The sequence below is a fragment of the Myotis davidii genome, unplaced genomic scaffold (assembly GCF_000327345.1).
Source record: "Myotis davidii unplaced genomic scaffold, ASM32734v1 scaffold726, whole genome shotgun sequence".
Classification (NCBI taxonomy): Eukaryota; Metazoa; Chordata; class Mammalia; order Chiroptera; family Vespertilionidae; genus Myotis; species Myotis davidii.
In genome coordinates this window covers 351,569-367,023 of record NW_006297808.1, presented here as the reverse complement: position 1 = coordinate 367,023, position 15,455 = coordinate 351,569, and the positions used below count along the sequence as shown (strand labels likewise).

At 52.6% G+C, this 15,455-nt stretch overlaps 1 protein-coding gene across 8 annotated transcripts in view; it reads left to right on the top strand.

The window, feature by feature from the left end:
• ELN (elastin) overlaps positions 1–8,958 on the top strand; it is a 32,094-nt gene extending 23,136 nt beyond the window's left edge. For 6 of the 8 annotated variants that reach the window (XM_015570255.1, XM_015570260.1, XM_015570257.1 and 3 more), the window contains 13 exons: positions 506–607; positions 690–749; positions 1,299–1,430; positions 1,969–2,007; positions 3,646–3,726; positions 3,811–3,870; positions 4,118–4,207; positions 4,821–4,859; positions 5,068–5,121; positions 5,461–5,502; positions 5,890–5,931; positions 6,517–6,567; positions 7,941–8,958. In XM_015570255.1, coding sequence (XP_015425741.1) covers positions 506–607; positions 690–749; positions 1,299–1,430; positions 1,969–2,007; positions 3,646–3,726; positions 3,811–3,870; positions 4,118–4,207; positions 4,821–4,859; positions 5,068–5,121; positions 5,461–5,502; positions 5,890–5,931; positions 6,517–6,567; positions 7,941–7,984 — 836 coding nt within the window. In that variant the 3' untranslated portion in view covers positions 7,985–8,958. The remainder of the gene's footprint in view (positions 1–505; positions 608–689; positions 750–1,298; positions 1,431–1,968; positions 2,008–3,645; positions 3,727–3,810; positions 3,871–4,117; positions 4,208–4,820; positions 4,860–5,067; positions 5,122–5,460; positions 5,503–5,889; positions 5,932–6,516; positions 6,568–7,940) is intronic. The other 2 variants (XM_015570259.1, XM_015570262.1) reach the window with 2 other exon arrangements.
• Positions 8,959–15,455: the final 6,497 nt, after the last annotated feature.

Sequence of the window (15,455 nt, the reverse complement as noted above, 5' to 3'; positions counted from 1 at the left end):
CCCCCCCCCCCGCCAAACTCACATATGACAAACAACCCCTTTTTAGATAAAGCTGCCATTTGCTGAAGCAATCCTTACAGCAACTTTATGAAGTTGTTAGCATCATTCCCATTTTAGAGATGTGGAAACTGAGGTTCTCAGGGCTTACGTAACTTGCTCACAGTTACACAGCTAAATGGTGGCTGAGCTGAGCTTTGAACCCGTGTCTGCCTGTCTTGTAGAGCACCCTTGACCACATAGCTCTGCTTCCACCACCCTCAGAAGTCTCAAACAGGTCCTTGTCCCTCCAAAGGTTAAGAACTCCTGACCCTACACATGCCTCATATTAGGGACAAGGAAGCTGAGACGCATACAGAGAAGATGACTTGCCCAAAGTCCACAGCAATCTGTGCCCTAGCGGGGATGAAAGCCCAAGGCTCCTGATTCCCAGCTCGCTGCTCTTTCCATTGGCTCTGTCCTCCTTGGTTGAGACTGGGTTAAGGATTAGTTCTTCTCACTCTTGTAGGGTTAGGCCCTGGCGCTGGCGTTGGCGGGGTTCCCGGCCTTGGCGTTTTCCCCGGTGCTGGCGGGGTTCCTGGTCTTGGCATTGGCCCCGGCGGCGTTACAGGTAAGTTGTGTGAGAAAGTGGGCCTGAGGAGCCTCTGAATCCTCCGTGGCTGACACCCTGACACCCCCTCCTCTCCATCCAGGAGCAGGGACCCCGGGTGCCGCCAAATCTGCTGCTCAATTGGCCGCCAAAGCCCAGCTCCGTGAGTGCCCTGCCTGGCTTTCCCTCCTCACCCACCAAGCGCGGGCTGGCCCAGCCTGGCCCCGGCGGGCGCTGGGCCCCACAGTATGCAGGCTCTCAGGTCCACTGCAGGCTGGGAGGTCCCCGAGGCCGCAGACAAGGGGTTGGAAATGCAGATTTAGCAAAGGAGAGACCCAGGTTCCAATCCTGGGCCCCACACGAGCTGAGTGACCTCTGAGTTTCCTGTCCTCGGGCGTGACATGTGGGTGCTGATGGCGCCTGCTGCAGGAGGTTGTTGGGAGAATTAAATGAGTTCATCCAGAGGGAAGAGTGGAGGTTGGGCTGGAAAGGAAAGCGGTGTCGTGAGTGTGCAGCCCTGAATGCCAGCGGGGGGAGGGGCTGGACTTGGTGGTCAGCGGGAGCTCTCGGAAGGCCATTCTGGTGGCAGCACGGAGGGTGGATTAAGGGGTCTGGCCCCTTCGCTTGGGGCCTATCTCGGCTCCCGGGCAGGACACCCCACAGGGGCATGCTTCCTGCCTGCTATCACCATCCCACTGCCCATCTTTCCCAGGGGCTGCCGCTGGCCTTCCTGCTGGCGTTCCTGGATTTGGAGCTGGTGCTGGCGTTCCCGGATTTGGAGCTGGTGTTCCCGGATTTGGGGCTGGTGCTGGTGTTCCTGGCTTTGGGGCAGGTGCGGGTGCAGGTGAGAGGCCTTCTAGCCTGGGCAGAAATGACCCCTGAGCTCAGAGAAGGGAGACTGCATGCTCCCTCCCAGCACATCCCCCAGCACCTCATCGAAGGGCTCATAGTGAATTCCCCATTAGGTTCTCCTGAGCAGTCAGATGACTAGGGTAACAGATGGGGGGCAGGCCAGGCGAGGAAGCCCCAGGCTGCATGGGTGGGCCCACCTGGCTTGACCTCAGCAGTACACTGTGGCCACTAGGAGCTCCAGTTTCTCACCTGGTGGTTACTGAGCCTGAAGGGGCTGGGAGGGGCAGAGGGAAGGAGGAGGCACAGTCCAGCCCTCAAGTGCTCCCAGACCAGACTGGCAGAGACATGGTTAGTGACCGGAGATCTACCCGGGCAGGGTGAGCTCCTTGCTGGGGAGCCACAGCTTCAGGGCTTTGAGAGGAGCAAAGAAGACCAAGGAAGGCAGGGAGGGCTCCCAGGAGGAAGCAGTACCCCTCAGCACAGAGCTCAGCTGCTGACCACCCCACATTTCCTTTTTCCTTTTTCTGCAGTACCTGGATCCTTGGCTGCTGCTAAAGCAGCCAAATATGGTGAGTGCCCCCACACTGGCCACCACGGTTGGTTCCACTGATGCCCCACCATCCCTGATGCACTGGTCACCCATCTCCCCTCCCTCTGGGCCAGGGCCCCATGCCCGGCGCCTGCAGCACAGGGCTAGGATGGTCAGGGTGGAAAAAGGCAGTTTCTAGGACACGTTCATGACAGCTTAGCAGACCTGGCTCCTGCCCATGAAATGCCTATCGAGCCTCCAGACCTGGGACAACCAAAGAGGCCCCTCACACTTCCGGCCTCCCTGGGTGCAAGTCCACCTTGGTGAAAACCGTGGTCCCCAGGGGCCCCCTCTGGCCCTCAGTTTGTGGGCCCAGGGCAGGGTTGCTGTCAGCGAGGCAGCTTCTGCCTCCTGGCCAGCAGAACCCCGGCCCCCCGCCCATTTCCCAGTCAGCATGACTGCGCTGCCACGAGCCACGAAGACGTGGCAGACAAGCCTGCCCCTCCACTTGGCACTCAGCAGCCCTGGCTGGCCAGACCCACACTGTCTGTGGCCCCTGAATTCTTGGCCTTCTGAGAGCCAGGCCAGGGCCCCTGCCAGGGAAACACCAATCAGCCCGGCCAGTCCACTTGGGGCCAGTTTCCACCTCGGAAAATCCCAGTCTCCTCAGTCCCACCCCTGGCGGGCCTGGTGACCCACAAGCCTTTTCCTGTTCCTTGCTGGCTGCTCTGCCAGCCGGAGTCTAGTGCATTTTGCCAGGGAAACAAAGCAGCTAAGGGGACAGGCTCCAAAGCCACTTCCTGCCTGTGGCACCTTGAGCATATTGCTTAACCTCTGCTGTGTCTCAATTTTCTCATCTGCAAAGTGGGGATGACGATAGTCCCCACCTTTCCTGTTGCAATGAATAATAGGCAGGCTAATCTGTGAGAAGCACCGAGAACTGTGGAACTCCTGCTGCCGCTATTCGTAGCAGCTCTGCTCGGGACAACAGTTCAAAACTCAGGGCACATTCCCCGATGGTGTGCTCTTTCACTCTCCAAACACCTGTAGGGTGAGTGGGGTAAGGATCCATCATCTCCTTTAGGGAGAGATGGCAGCTCAGAGAGGCTCTAATGAGTGGAGAAAGCAGGATTGGAACCCAGGACTGTCAGTACCTGAGGCTAGTCTTCCTTCCTCCGCAGCTTGTGGCCACCTGTGGCTCCAGTGCTAGCCCAGGGGGAACGAGAAAAGATGGGTAGGCCAAGGCCCAAGGAAGCTCACTCTTTTCTTTCTTTCTTTTTTTAAATAGAATTTTATTGATTTCAGAGAAGAAGGGAGAGGGAGAGAGAGAGAGAAAAGTATCAATGATGAGAGAGAATCATCAATTAGCTGCCTCCTGCATGGCCCCTATTGGGAACCAAGCCCACAACCTGGGCATGTGCCCCGACCAGGAATCGAACCGTGACCTCCCAGTTCATAGGTTGTCATTGAACCACCGAGCTACACTGGCCGGGCAAGGAAGCTCACTCTTGACTGATTGGTCAAGGACATGGGCCCAGGTGTCTGGGAATGGACTTCTGTCCAGTGCTCCTTCCACTGGGTCACGTGGCCTCGATCACCTGTCTGCTTGACTAATGCCCCTGTGTCAGGGAGACCCTGTCCTTCAGAAATGGGGGACTGACTCTGCCCCTCTTCTCAGGAGCAGGAGGGCCTGGGGGCCTTGGCGGGGTTGGAGGCCTTGGTGGTCTTGGTGGAGTAGGTGTCCCAGGTGGTGTGGCAGGTGAGTTGAAACCCCAGGAGGGGCTGGGCAGGGAGGGAGACGGACCGTGGAGAACTGCTCCCTGAGCTCCCTCTGTGTCCTCAGGAGCCGGACCTGCTGCTGCGGCTGCTGCCGCCAAGGCTGCTGCCAAAGCTGGCCAATATGGTGAGCGCTGTGTAGAGGTGGGGGCTGCCAACAGTCCCCAGGGTTTGGGGGGCCTCAGACCATGCACTGTGGAGCACTATTCCCCCCAGGGCCCAGCCACCTCCTGACCCCACGTCGGTGGTAAAGGCTCTGGAAGCTCAGGCTCCGCCTGGGGACTGCCTGGGGACTGGGAGGAAAACTTCAGCTCTTCACAGTCGAGCGGCAGGGGTCTCGCGGATGGGGTTTTAACACCCAGCTCTCTCCGCAGGCCTTGGGGGAGCCGGTGGACTCGGAGCTGGCGGGCTCGGAGCTGGAGGACTGGGACTTGGAGGTGTCCCAGGGGCTGGGGGCTTTGGAGGTAAGAGGCTGCTCTAGAATCTATTAGTTTATTCTGTGTGAATGAGAGAGAGAGAGAGAGAGAGAGAGAGGGACCTTCCCATTTGCCACATCTTGCTCACTCAGGGCTGTGGTGGGTCTGCCCCCTTCTCTGGCTCCTCTGGCGTTTCGAGGGGCCTGATCGAGCAGGAGCGAGGGCTGCTTCTGGCAGCTGGGACCCGACCCTCCCTCTCCCTCTCCTCTCCTTCCACCCCCATGACCACATCCAGTGGGAGTTCATTGGGATAATGATGGTCATGCCCACTTGCTGGGGAAGAAAACCAAAGCTTGGACGGAATTACTTTTCCAAAGTCTCTGCCATCCTGGCTGTTCTTGTGTTGACATGTCACTCTTTCTTGGGTCGTCATTGTATCTCCCTACCTAAACCTGCCTGAAGTCTCTTCCTGTGTGTGCCACAAGACTGGACACACAGTAGGTGCTTAATAAAGACTTTTGGAAAGTTGGATAAAGGAGGGGTGGAGGGATGGCGGAAGGATGAGTCGGTGGGCAGATGGTAAACAGTGAGCAGGTCAGAAGGGGGACATGACTGGGAGGGAAGGGATATTTCTGGGCTCTCATGCACCCCATCTCCCCAGGTGTGTCCCCAGCTGCAGCTGCTAAAGCAGCCAAATATGGTGAGTGGCTCCCTGCTGCCCTCCTCCTGCCCAGGCCTGTAGGCTGCTAATATGCCCCATCCTGACCAACCCGTCTCACCCACTCAGGCCTCAAGCCTGCTCAGTCCTAACAGCCTGTCCGGGGTCTCCCTGGCCCCAGAACCCGGAGGGGAGGCTCATGACTCCTCAGACTGTACCTTGTCGCAAACCCCATCTGCCCTCTTCTCAGGTGCCGCTGGCCTTGGAGGCGTCCTAGGAGCTGCCAGGCCATTCCCTGGTGCAGGTAGGGCCATCTCTGCTGTGCAACCCTGGGACTGCAGCTAGCACAAGGCCACAAGGGGGAGGGGAGAGGGGAGAGGACAGAGGGGAGAGGGAACAGTCCAGGAAAGGAAACATCCTGGGCAGAGGGGCAGGCCTCAGTGTCAGGGGCACCGTGGGCCTCAGGCACCAGGCTGGCAAGCTGAGGCGATGGGGTCCCACACCAGGATGTGAGGCAGGGACAAGGTTTGTGAAGAAAGCCACTCTGACCATGGAGAAGGGGAGGGGGGTAGTGGGCAGAGAGAAAGAGGGGGCGAGGCTGGAGTGGGGCCTGCCCCATGCCAACCCCAAGTCCCTCCTGCAGGAGTTGGAAGACCTGGCTTCGGATTGTCTCCTATTTTCCCAGGTATGCCCCGGCTTCCTACCCTGTGCCCTGTGCTGCAGCTCTGGCCCCAAGCCTTCCCCTCCCCTGCTTCATCTCCTGCTCAGGAGGGCTAGGTCAAGCCCCAGGAGGGGTCCCCTATCCTCAGGTTACACCGCGCTGGGCTCCCTTTATTCTTCTCTTCCCCCCTTGCAAGGCCAGGGAGCATCAGCTTTTCTGAAACACCAGTTCCAAATGGGGTAAACTGAGGTTCATAGAGTACCAGGGACTGACCCAAGGTCACACAGTGAGTGAGGCAGAGCCAGGCTCCCAAGCCCAGAACCTGGCCCCTCTCAAGCGAGGCCCATGCTGCCAGGAGGCCTTGGCAACTCCCAGAAGTGGCACACTCACCGCCCCTCTCCTGTGTTGCAGGTGGCGGAGCCGGAGTCGGGGCTGGGGGCCTGGGAGTTGGCGGTGAGTCTGCAAGAAGAAGGAGGGGCCCCACTTCAAGCAATGCTCTGAGCTCCTCTCCTGGGGTGGAGGGGGGAAGAGTCCTGTTGAGGGAGTGGCTAGTATGACCACACCCTTGGCTGGGCCTCTGGTGTGGGGGCTTGAGGGGAACCACAGAAGCTGACGGTTCAGGCCTGGAGTGTGGGGATAGGAGGCAAGGATTCTGACTCCTAGAGGTCCCGGCCTGGCACTTGACTAGGCACCCGGACTGAGACAGGGACCTGGGTCACCCTGGAGCTTGGGGTCTAAGTGCTGAGACTGACAAGCTGCCATAGAAAAAGGAAGAAACTGTAAGGGAAGAGCAAGGTCCATCAGGCAGGCAGCCGGGGGGGGGTCAAAACCTCTCTGATACCAGCATGCTAGCTGGCAAGGCTGGGTCTGGCTATGGTGGGAGGGGCACCCTCCAAGCTGCTCAGACCTCTATATGCAGGATATGATCCGCAAGGCCTTCAGACCTGCGGTGATAGGATCCAGGCCCTATATGGTGGGGGTCCTGAGAGAGGCAGGAAAGCCAGGTCCCCTCCCCAATCCCTACCTCTCCTCCCACAGGCAAACCTCCCAAGCCCTATGGAGGTGCCCTGGGAGCTCTAGGGTACCAAGGTGAGTGGAGCAGGGAAGACAGTATGGAAGGAGGGGCAGAGACAGAGGCAGAGGCTGGGCCCATCAGTCTGGGAGAGTGGGGAGCACGTTTGGACTAAGCCTGGCAGCAGTGGGGAGGCTGGAGGAGCTGTACGGCTCACCCATCCCTTCTTCTGCCTCCAACACAGCTGATCAGAGCTGAGAGTAGGCCAAGGACCCTCCATACTCACCCAGCCTGGCCTGGCCTAGCAGTCCCTGCCTCCCTGATGCCCACATGACCTCCCCACCCCCCGCCCACTTTCAGGAAGGAGCCAAGAGAAAGAGAAGGGAGAGGAGGGGGGAAGAAGTCAGAGAAGCAGACACAGAGGGAGAAAATGGATGAGATGATGGGAGCCATAGGGTTAGGGAAATCTGAAGGGTGGGCAGGGTGCCCAGGCTGGGCAGAGTGGGCAGGGGCCACTACCTGGCACCGAGGCACACCCTTGCTCACAAGTGCACACACGCTGCTGGAAGTGTGCAGGGTGGGTCCTGATCACCACCTCCCAAGCTCCTCCCAACAATGCCCAAGGGAGACCCAAAGAAGCCGCAGCTCCACCCCTACGGTTGCTCAGACTGTGGATTCCCTTCCACCACCCCCTCCCGCCTGCCCCCGCCTGCTTCCCGCTACACAGATGAGGCAGCTGAGGCAAGGCCAGCCTGGCCCTTTCCAGGGTGCCCAGTGGTGCCTGTGGCCATAGCCTCTTGCTTTCCAAGCACCCTGGATGAGCTTCGCACAGCCTGTCCCTGCCCCACTTGGCTTCTCACTGCCACCAGGTGGCGGTAACAAGCCATGTCTATCTCCCACAGGGGTAGGAATTGCTCCAGCCCTCCAACCAGAAAATGGTGCCTTGATGATTAGAAACAAGGTTTCCCAATCAGACCCTCCCCAGGAGAGGGCAGGGGTCCCGTCCCAAGTTAGCCACTGACTGTGGATGAGTAAGGCTCTCACTCTCTCTGGGCCTCAGTTTACTTATTTGAGGCACTGGAATGTTTGTCACACTATCTCCCTTGTTGGGGGGTGCTCTGAGTCACTCACTAAAGGCTTCCCAGATGGGGTGGATTCAGAGTATAGAGACCTTGCCCAGGCCCAGTCTTTCCCAGACCTGGACCCATGGCCTGGCCTCTTCCCTTCTCTGAGACTTAGTTTCATCAACCACATCTTGAGCCCTGGTCCCACTCACCTGTCCAGTGGGAGTTTGTACGATGAGTTTGGCCTGGGGTGGAGCCCAGGCTTCTGGAGGCTTCTTGGGTCCTCTGTTCCCCACGGTGATGATGTTGGAATTGGTCAGTGGGCAGTGGCGTGAGCAGCAACGGGGAGGGGCCAGATTAACCTTGTGTGTGCCCCTCCCACCCAGGTGGAGCCTGCCTGGGGAAATCCTGTGGCCGGAAGAGAAAGTGAGCTTCCCAGGACCCCTGACTCACGACCTCATCAACGTTGGTGCTACTGCTTGGTGGAGAATGTAAACCCTTTGTGACCCTCCCCTCTACGCCCCCGCCTACGTCCCACCTCTGGAGGGGACAGGGCTGGCCGGGCGGACTTGGAAATCCACAGGACAAGGAAACAAGAGAACGGTGGCCAAGTGGGCCCTGGGAAGACCCTACTTCAGAGGCGAGGGGTGGGTGGGCTTGGCCCCCTGCCCCCACCCCCTTCCCACCCAGGAGCTCCCCCTCCATACACTCTCCATCTCCAGGGGAACTCGGTGCTAAGTGCTGGTGCTTTCATCTTCCCAGGGGAGGGAGGAGGGCAGGGCAGCCCCTCTGGAAGCCCCCTCCCTGGGGCTCCTCTGAAAATGGTGCAGACACTTCCTAGGCAGTCCCACCTCCCCCTGCCCACCAGGACCCACCCCTGGCTGCGGTCCAGTTGGTACCCAAGCATCACAAACCTCAAGCTGGATTCGGTCACACCATCTCTTGGCCCCGTTGGCTCCCTTTTCCTCCACCAATCACTGTTCCCTATATCGGGGGCACCTCAGATCAGAAGAACCCCAATGGGAATAGCCCTCTTTCTCTTGTGGAATTCATCCGCCCATCTGTCCATCCATCCATCCATCCATCCATCCTTGCCCTCAGTTGTCCACCTGGCACCACTAGCTGGCTGGGCACCCCAACCATCAACCTGGTCAACCTGTATGGCAGCATGTGCCCTGCCTTTGCCCCCCCACACACACCCCTACAAAGGGGCCTAGGGTGTGAGGCGCGGTGCCAGCTGGGGCGGCAGGAACCTCCTCCCTAACCTGGGTCCCCCCACGCAGTACTGTATCCCCCCATCCATCCCTCGAGCCACTGTACTTCACAGCATCTCCCACCCTGCCCCGCCCATCTCTTTGTGTCTCGCTGTGATAGATCAATAAATATTTTATTTTTTGTCCTGGATATTTGGGGATTATTTTTGATTGTTGATGTTTTCTCTTGATTTTATTTTTGTGATTAATTGAAAAAAAAATTTTTTTTTCTGATCTGGGGAGCTATATCCCCAGAAGAAAATTCATTTTAATCACTTTGGTATAACTCTGGATGAAACACACATTTTTTAAAATAAGAAAAGAGGATTAACTGCTTCAAAAAAGACTAATAAATGAAAATATTTTAAAGGAAACTGTGTCTTGGCCTCCTTTGTAATCCCCTCGTCTGCCGCTGGCTCCAAGCCCAGATAGGGAACAGGGCTCGGCCTTGGGAAACCTCCACTGTTCAAGGTGTATTTGGGGGGCTGCTCACCAGAATCCCCTGCTGTTGGCTTCCGAGGTTTGATCCTTCTCCAAGTTTGGATTGTCCTTTAACAATGAAAACACCTTTGTAGGGGAAACAGGGCCGGCCAGTCCCCCCTCAACCCCCCCCACCACCACCACCACCTCCCCTCTGCCACACATGCCTGCCCACGGTGGGTCTCCTCTGGAGGTGGGCTGACCTACCCAGCCACGCAGTCCCCAGCCCTTGCCCCATACAACTAAGATGAGCACAGGGACTGGTGACAGCCTCTGAGCACTGAGGGTGCAGCTGGAGGGGAGGAGTAGACAAAGTGACCCTTCTATCCAGACCAAACCCTTGGCCTTGGTGAACAGCAGTACAGAAAGGAGAAAACGGCCCTACCTACGAAAACTAGAGGATGCGTTTTCCTCCGAAACATCCACTCTCACACATGGCCAAGTAAGGTACCACTTCACTGCCTTATAAAACATAACAGCCCTGCCCAGTTTGGCTCCGTGGATAGAACGTCAACCTGTGAACTGAAGGGTCCCAGGTTCGATTCTAGTCAAGGGCACATGCCCAGGTTGAGGGCTCGATCCCCAGTGGGGAGTGTGCAGGAGGCAGCCAATTGATGATTCTCTCTCATCATTGATGTTTCTATCTCTCTCTCCCTCTTCCTTCCTCTCTGAAATTAATAAAAATGTATTAAAAAACCACACACACTAAAACTTTCATTTAAAAATAAAATAAAATAAAATATAACAAATGTCACCTGCAGGTGGCACTGGAGACTCAGTACCACTCTTAGATGCACCCATCTGCAGAGACATCCCCCTCCCTTTGGGGCCAGAAATCCATGGGGCCTGGGGCCATGCCTACCACTCCCTTCTGGACTAGCTCTGGAAACCAGATTCCGGAATTCCTTCCCCAAACCACCAAGTCCACTTCAGGGACCACATGGCCTCATGCCTGCATCTGACCTCCTGGGGCAGACTCCAGGGCCAGTGACACACCCTTAAGTCAGAAGGGTGGCTAGGGAGCTATTTGTTGGGAGTGTGGATGGAGTAGGCAGACTGGACTCTTAAAAACTAGAAGACGCATTTGTTTGAAAGGACCTGTGCAGTGCAGAAGGAGTGGGATGGAAAGAGAAAGAGGATGGGATGATGCTCAGAGAGAGCTTCCTAGAGGCTAGTAGAGTGCAAAAAGCAATTTATCAGGCAAAGAATAAAGCCGGGAGGAGCATCGTGCCTGTCGAGCAGGGAGAGCAGCCTGTGTAAAGGCCTAGAGGGCAGGACAGTGGGAGTGCCCTAGTGAGCCAGGGCAGAGCTAAGAAAAGATGGAAGGTGAATCTGAAGTTGGTAGGGGGTGGGTTCATGGAGACCCACAGGGGACTGCTGTGGCCATCAGTGAGGAGTGACAGCCTGCCCAAGAACAGTGGCAAAGGAGATTCATTCATTCATTTATTCCTTCAACAAAAACATCCCTTGTGATCCGTCTTCAGTTCTCTGGCCTCTGAAAGTTGGCCAGCTCCAGCTGGGGGCATCATTGCTGCTTTGGTTTCTTATGGTTCACGGCGTTAAATACAACCCATGAAGTGGCAACTCCCAAAGCGATACCTCCAGCAGAGAGCTCCCCCCTAAGCTGCAGCCTTGCACACCCAAGGCCAGTTCTTATGTCTCTACCTGGAAGTCTCAAAGGCATCAATGCACAGCATGGTTCCCCACCCCACACCCCGCCCCACCATCCCAGCTCAGTAGAAAGCATCTCCAGTGGGTCAGGCTGGCAGCTTGGAGCCATCTCTGGATCCTCTCCTCCCACTCCCCATAGCAGATTCGCCAGCAAGCTCTGCGATAGATCTATCTTCAGAAGATATCCAGAGTCCAGCCACTTCTCACAACCTCCGCGGGCCGCCAGCAGCTAGTGCCTGGAATTACTACACAGCTTCCTAACTGGCTCTCTGATTCTGCCCTGGCTCTCCAAACAGCCTTCTCTCCACACAGCAGCCAAAACAATTCTCTTACAATGTAAGTCAGTTCAGGTCATGTGTCTGCTCAGAATCCTGCAATGGCTCTCATCTCACTCAGGCACAAAGCCAGCAGCCTTTCAAAGGCTCAAAAGCTCCTACCTGAGTTGCACCAGCTGTTCTGACCTCACATCCTGCTACTCAGCCCTCCACCAGGCCATGCGGTTACACCAGGCCATGCGGGCCCTCTTGTTCTTTCTGTGGGCAGCCAGTCCCCCATTGCAGGCCTCTACGTCTGCTGTCTCTCCTGCCCAGAATGCTCTTTCCTCAGCTATCAATGCGCTTGGCTCCCTCATCTCCTTCAGGTCTTGACTCAAATGTCACCTTCTCGGAAGGTCCTTCCCTATCCCCTGAAATTGCAACCTCTACCCTCCCCTGTGCAGCACCTTCTCACCCTGCCCCTGCCTTCTTTTTCTCTAGACTTTCCTTTTTTTTAATGAACTCTCCATAGCAGAATGTAAACTCCTTAAGGATAGACACTGTTTTAAGAACAAAATCTATAAACTCCCTGCTTTCCCTAGTTATACACTCTGATAGACAGATGGCAAGCAAGTGTACTGATAATAGCCCCAAAGATATCCAGGTCCTAATCCCTGGAGCATTATAAATATTACTGTATTAGTTTGGTTGGGCTGCCATAACAAAGTACGACAGACCGGGGGGGCTTTAACAATAGAAATTTATTTCCTCACAGTTCTGGAGGCTGGAAGTCCAAGATCAAGGTGTTGGCAGGGTTGGTTCCTTCTCAGGCTTCGCTCCTTCACTTGCAGATGACCATCTTCTCCCTCTATCCTCACATGGTCTTCCCTCTGTGCATTTCTGTGACCTAATCTCCTTTTCCTATAAGGACACTGGTTTTACTGGCCTAGGTTCCACCCTAGTGACCTCATTTTAACCTAGTTACCTCTTTAAAGACTTCATCAACAAACACAGTCACATTCTGAGGTACTGGAGTTAGGACTTCAATGTATGAATTTGGGTGGGACATAATTCAGCCCAAATGTGATTAAGAGTCTTGAGCTGGGAAGATTATCCTATATTATCAGGGGCCCCAAGTGTAATCATATATATTATTATAAGAAACTGAAAGAATTGCATGGCAACAACTTGGATAACCTACAAGAAATTGATAAATTCCGAAAAACATACAACCTACCACCTGACCAGCTTGGCTCAGTGGTTGAGCATCAACCTATGAACCAGGAGATTACAGTTCGATTCCTGGTCAGGGCACATGCCTGGGTTGCAGGCTCAGTCCCCAGTGGAGGGCGTGCAGGAGGCAGCCAATCAATGATTCTCATCATTGATGTTTCTATCGCTCTCTCCCTCTTCCTTTATCTCTGAAATCAATAAAAATATATTATTTTTTAAAAGCAAAAAACATACAACCTACCAAGACTGAATCAAGACTGAAGAAATAGAAAATCTGAACAGACCAATAACAAGTAAGAAGATTAAATCAGTAATCAAACATTTTCCAATTAAAAAAGAAGCCAGGATCAGATTTCTTCACTATTGAATACTACCAAACATTTAAAGACAAATTTAGACTTGAAACTCTTACAAAATTAAAAAGGAGAAAGCACTTCCAAGTTCATTCTAAGGAACCAGCATTACCCTGATACCAAAGCCAGACAAAGACACCACAAAAGAAAAAACTACAGAGAAGTGACATCAGCAAAATGGCTGAACAGGAGGTCTTCAGCCCACATTCCCTTACAGAAACAACTCTAAAATTCATATGGAACTACAAAAGACCCCCAACAGCTAAACCATGAAGAACAAAGCTAGAGACATCACACTTCCTGCTTCCAAAATATATCACAAAGCTATAGTAATAAAAACAGACATATAGACTAATGGAACAGAATAGAGTACAGGCCCTAGCTTGTTTGGCTCAGTGGATGGAGTGTCAGCCTGTGGACTGAAGGTCCCGGGTTCAATTCCAGTCACGGGCACATGCCCAGGTTTCAGGCTTGATCCCTAGTAGGGGGCATGCAGGAGGCAACCAATCAATGATTCTCTCTCATCATTGATGTTTCTGTCTCTCCCTCTCCCTTCTTCTCAGAAATCAATAAAAAATATATTTTAAAATAAATAAAATTTCTTTAAAAAAAAATAGAGAGTGCAGAAATAAACCCATGCATTTACAATCAACTGATCTTCAATGACGGTGCCAAAATCACACAGTGGGTAAAGATAGTCTCTTCATAACTGGTGTTTAAAAATTGGATACTGGATATTCAGGTGCAGAAGAATGAAAATGGACCCTTATCTCACACCATATGCAAAAGTTAAGTCGAAATAGATTAAAGACAAACAGAAGACCTGAAAATATAAAATAATAGACGAAAATATAGGGAAAACTTCTTGACATTGGTCAGAGCAATGTTTTGTGTGTTTTTTTAATATGACCCCAGAAGCACAGATAATAAAGCAAAAATAGACAAATAGAATTGCATCAAACTGAAAAGTTTCTACACAGCAAAGGAAAGAATCAATAGAGTGAAGAAACAAACTGTGGATATTCTTCTGCATCTGAATATCTCGTATCCAATTTTCCCAGCAACCTATGGAATGGGAGAAAATATTTCCAAACCACATATTGTATATAGGCTAATATACAACACACCTAGGAATTCAAACAACTCAACAGCAAAAACAAAAAATCATAAAACCTGATTTTAAAATGGACAAAGAATTTGAATAGATTTTTCTCAAAAGAAGACATACAAATGGCTAGCAGGTATATGAAAATGTGCTCAGCATCATCCATCACCGGTAATGCAAATGCAAATCAAAACCACAATGAGATATCACCTCACACCTGTTAAAATGACTATTTTTTTAAAAAAGATAACAAGTGTTATAGAGGATGTGGAGAAAAGGGAACTCTTGGACACTGGTGGTAGGAATGTAAATTGGATCAGCCACTGTGGAAAATGGTATGGAGATTCCTCAAAAAAAATAAAAATTAACTCTTATGATCCAACAATCCCACTTCTGGGTTTACATGCAAAGAAAATTAAATCTAAAAGAGATATCTGCACTTCTATGTTTATTGCAGCATTACTTATCACAGCTAAGATATGGAAACAACCTAAGTATCCATCGACAGATGAATGGATAAAGGAAACATGTTGTGTATATACAATTATAATAGAATATTATTCAGCCCTAAGAAAAAGAAGGAAATCCTGCCATTTGCAATAACATGGACAAACCTGCAGGACATTATGCTAAATAGAATAAGCCAGACACAGAAAGACAACTATTGCATGGTATCACTTACAAGTGGAATTTTTTAAAAATCAAAGTCATAGAAGCAGAGAGTAGAATCGTGGTTGTCAGTGGCTAGGGAGTAGGGAAAACAGGGCGATGTTGGTTAATGGGTCCAAAGTTTCAGTTATGAAGTACGAATAAGTTCTGGAGGTCTAATGTACAGCATGATGACTATAACTAATGATACTACATTGTATACTTAAAATTGTCTAAGAGAGTGGACCTCAAGTGTTCTCACCACACACACACACACACACACAAAAGCAACTATGTCAGGTGATGAAAATGTTAAAATGTTAATTAGTTTGATTGTGGAAATCATTTCACAATGCATAGGTATATAAAAACATCCTATTATATAAAAAATAACATATGCAAACTTTATTTGTCAATTATACCTCAATAAAGCCAGATATTTTAACTGATTGATTGATTGATTGATTGATTTTTGAGGGGAAAGAAAGAAAACTACAGACCAATATCCTTGATGAATATTGATGCAAAAATTCTCAATAAAATACTAGGAAACTGAATTTAACAGCATCGTAAAGGATTATATACAACTAGAGGCCCAGTACACAAAAATTTGTGTACCCCTCGGGGGATAACGACCTGGGACCCCTCGGGAGATAACGACCTGCTGGCTTAGGCCTGCTCCCGGGTGGCAGAGGGCAGGCCCAATCCCTAGGTGCAGCCCTTGGTCAGGGCTCAGAGCAGGGCCAATTGGGGAGTTGGGGCGCTGCCCCTTGTCATGCACAGAGCAGGGTGGATTGGGAGGTTGCGATGCCACCCTCAGTCACGCTCAGGGTAGGGCCGATTGGGGGGTTGGGGCGCTGCCCCCAGTCACACACAGAATAGGGCCCATCAGAGGGTTGAGGAG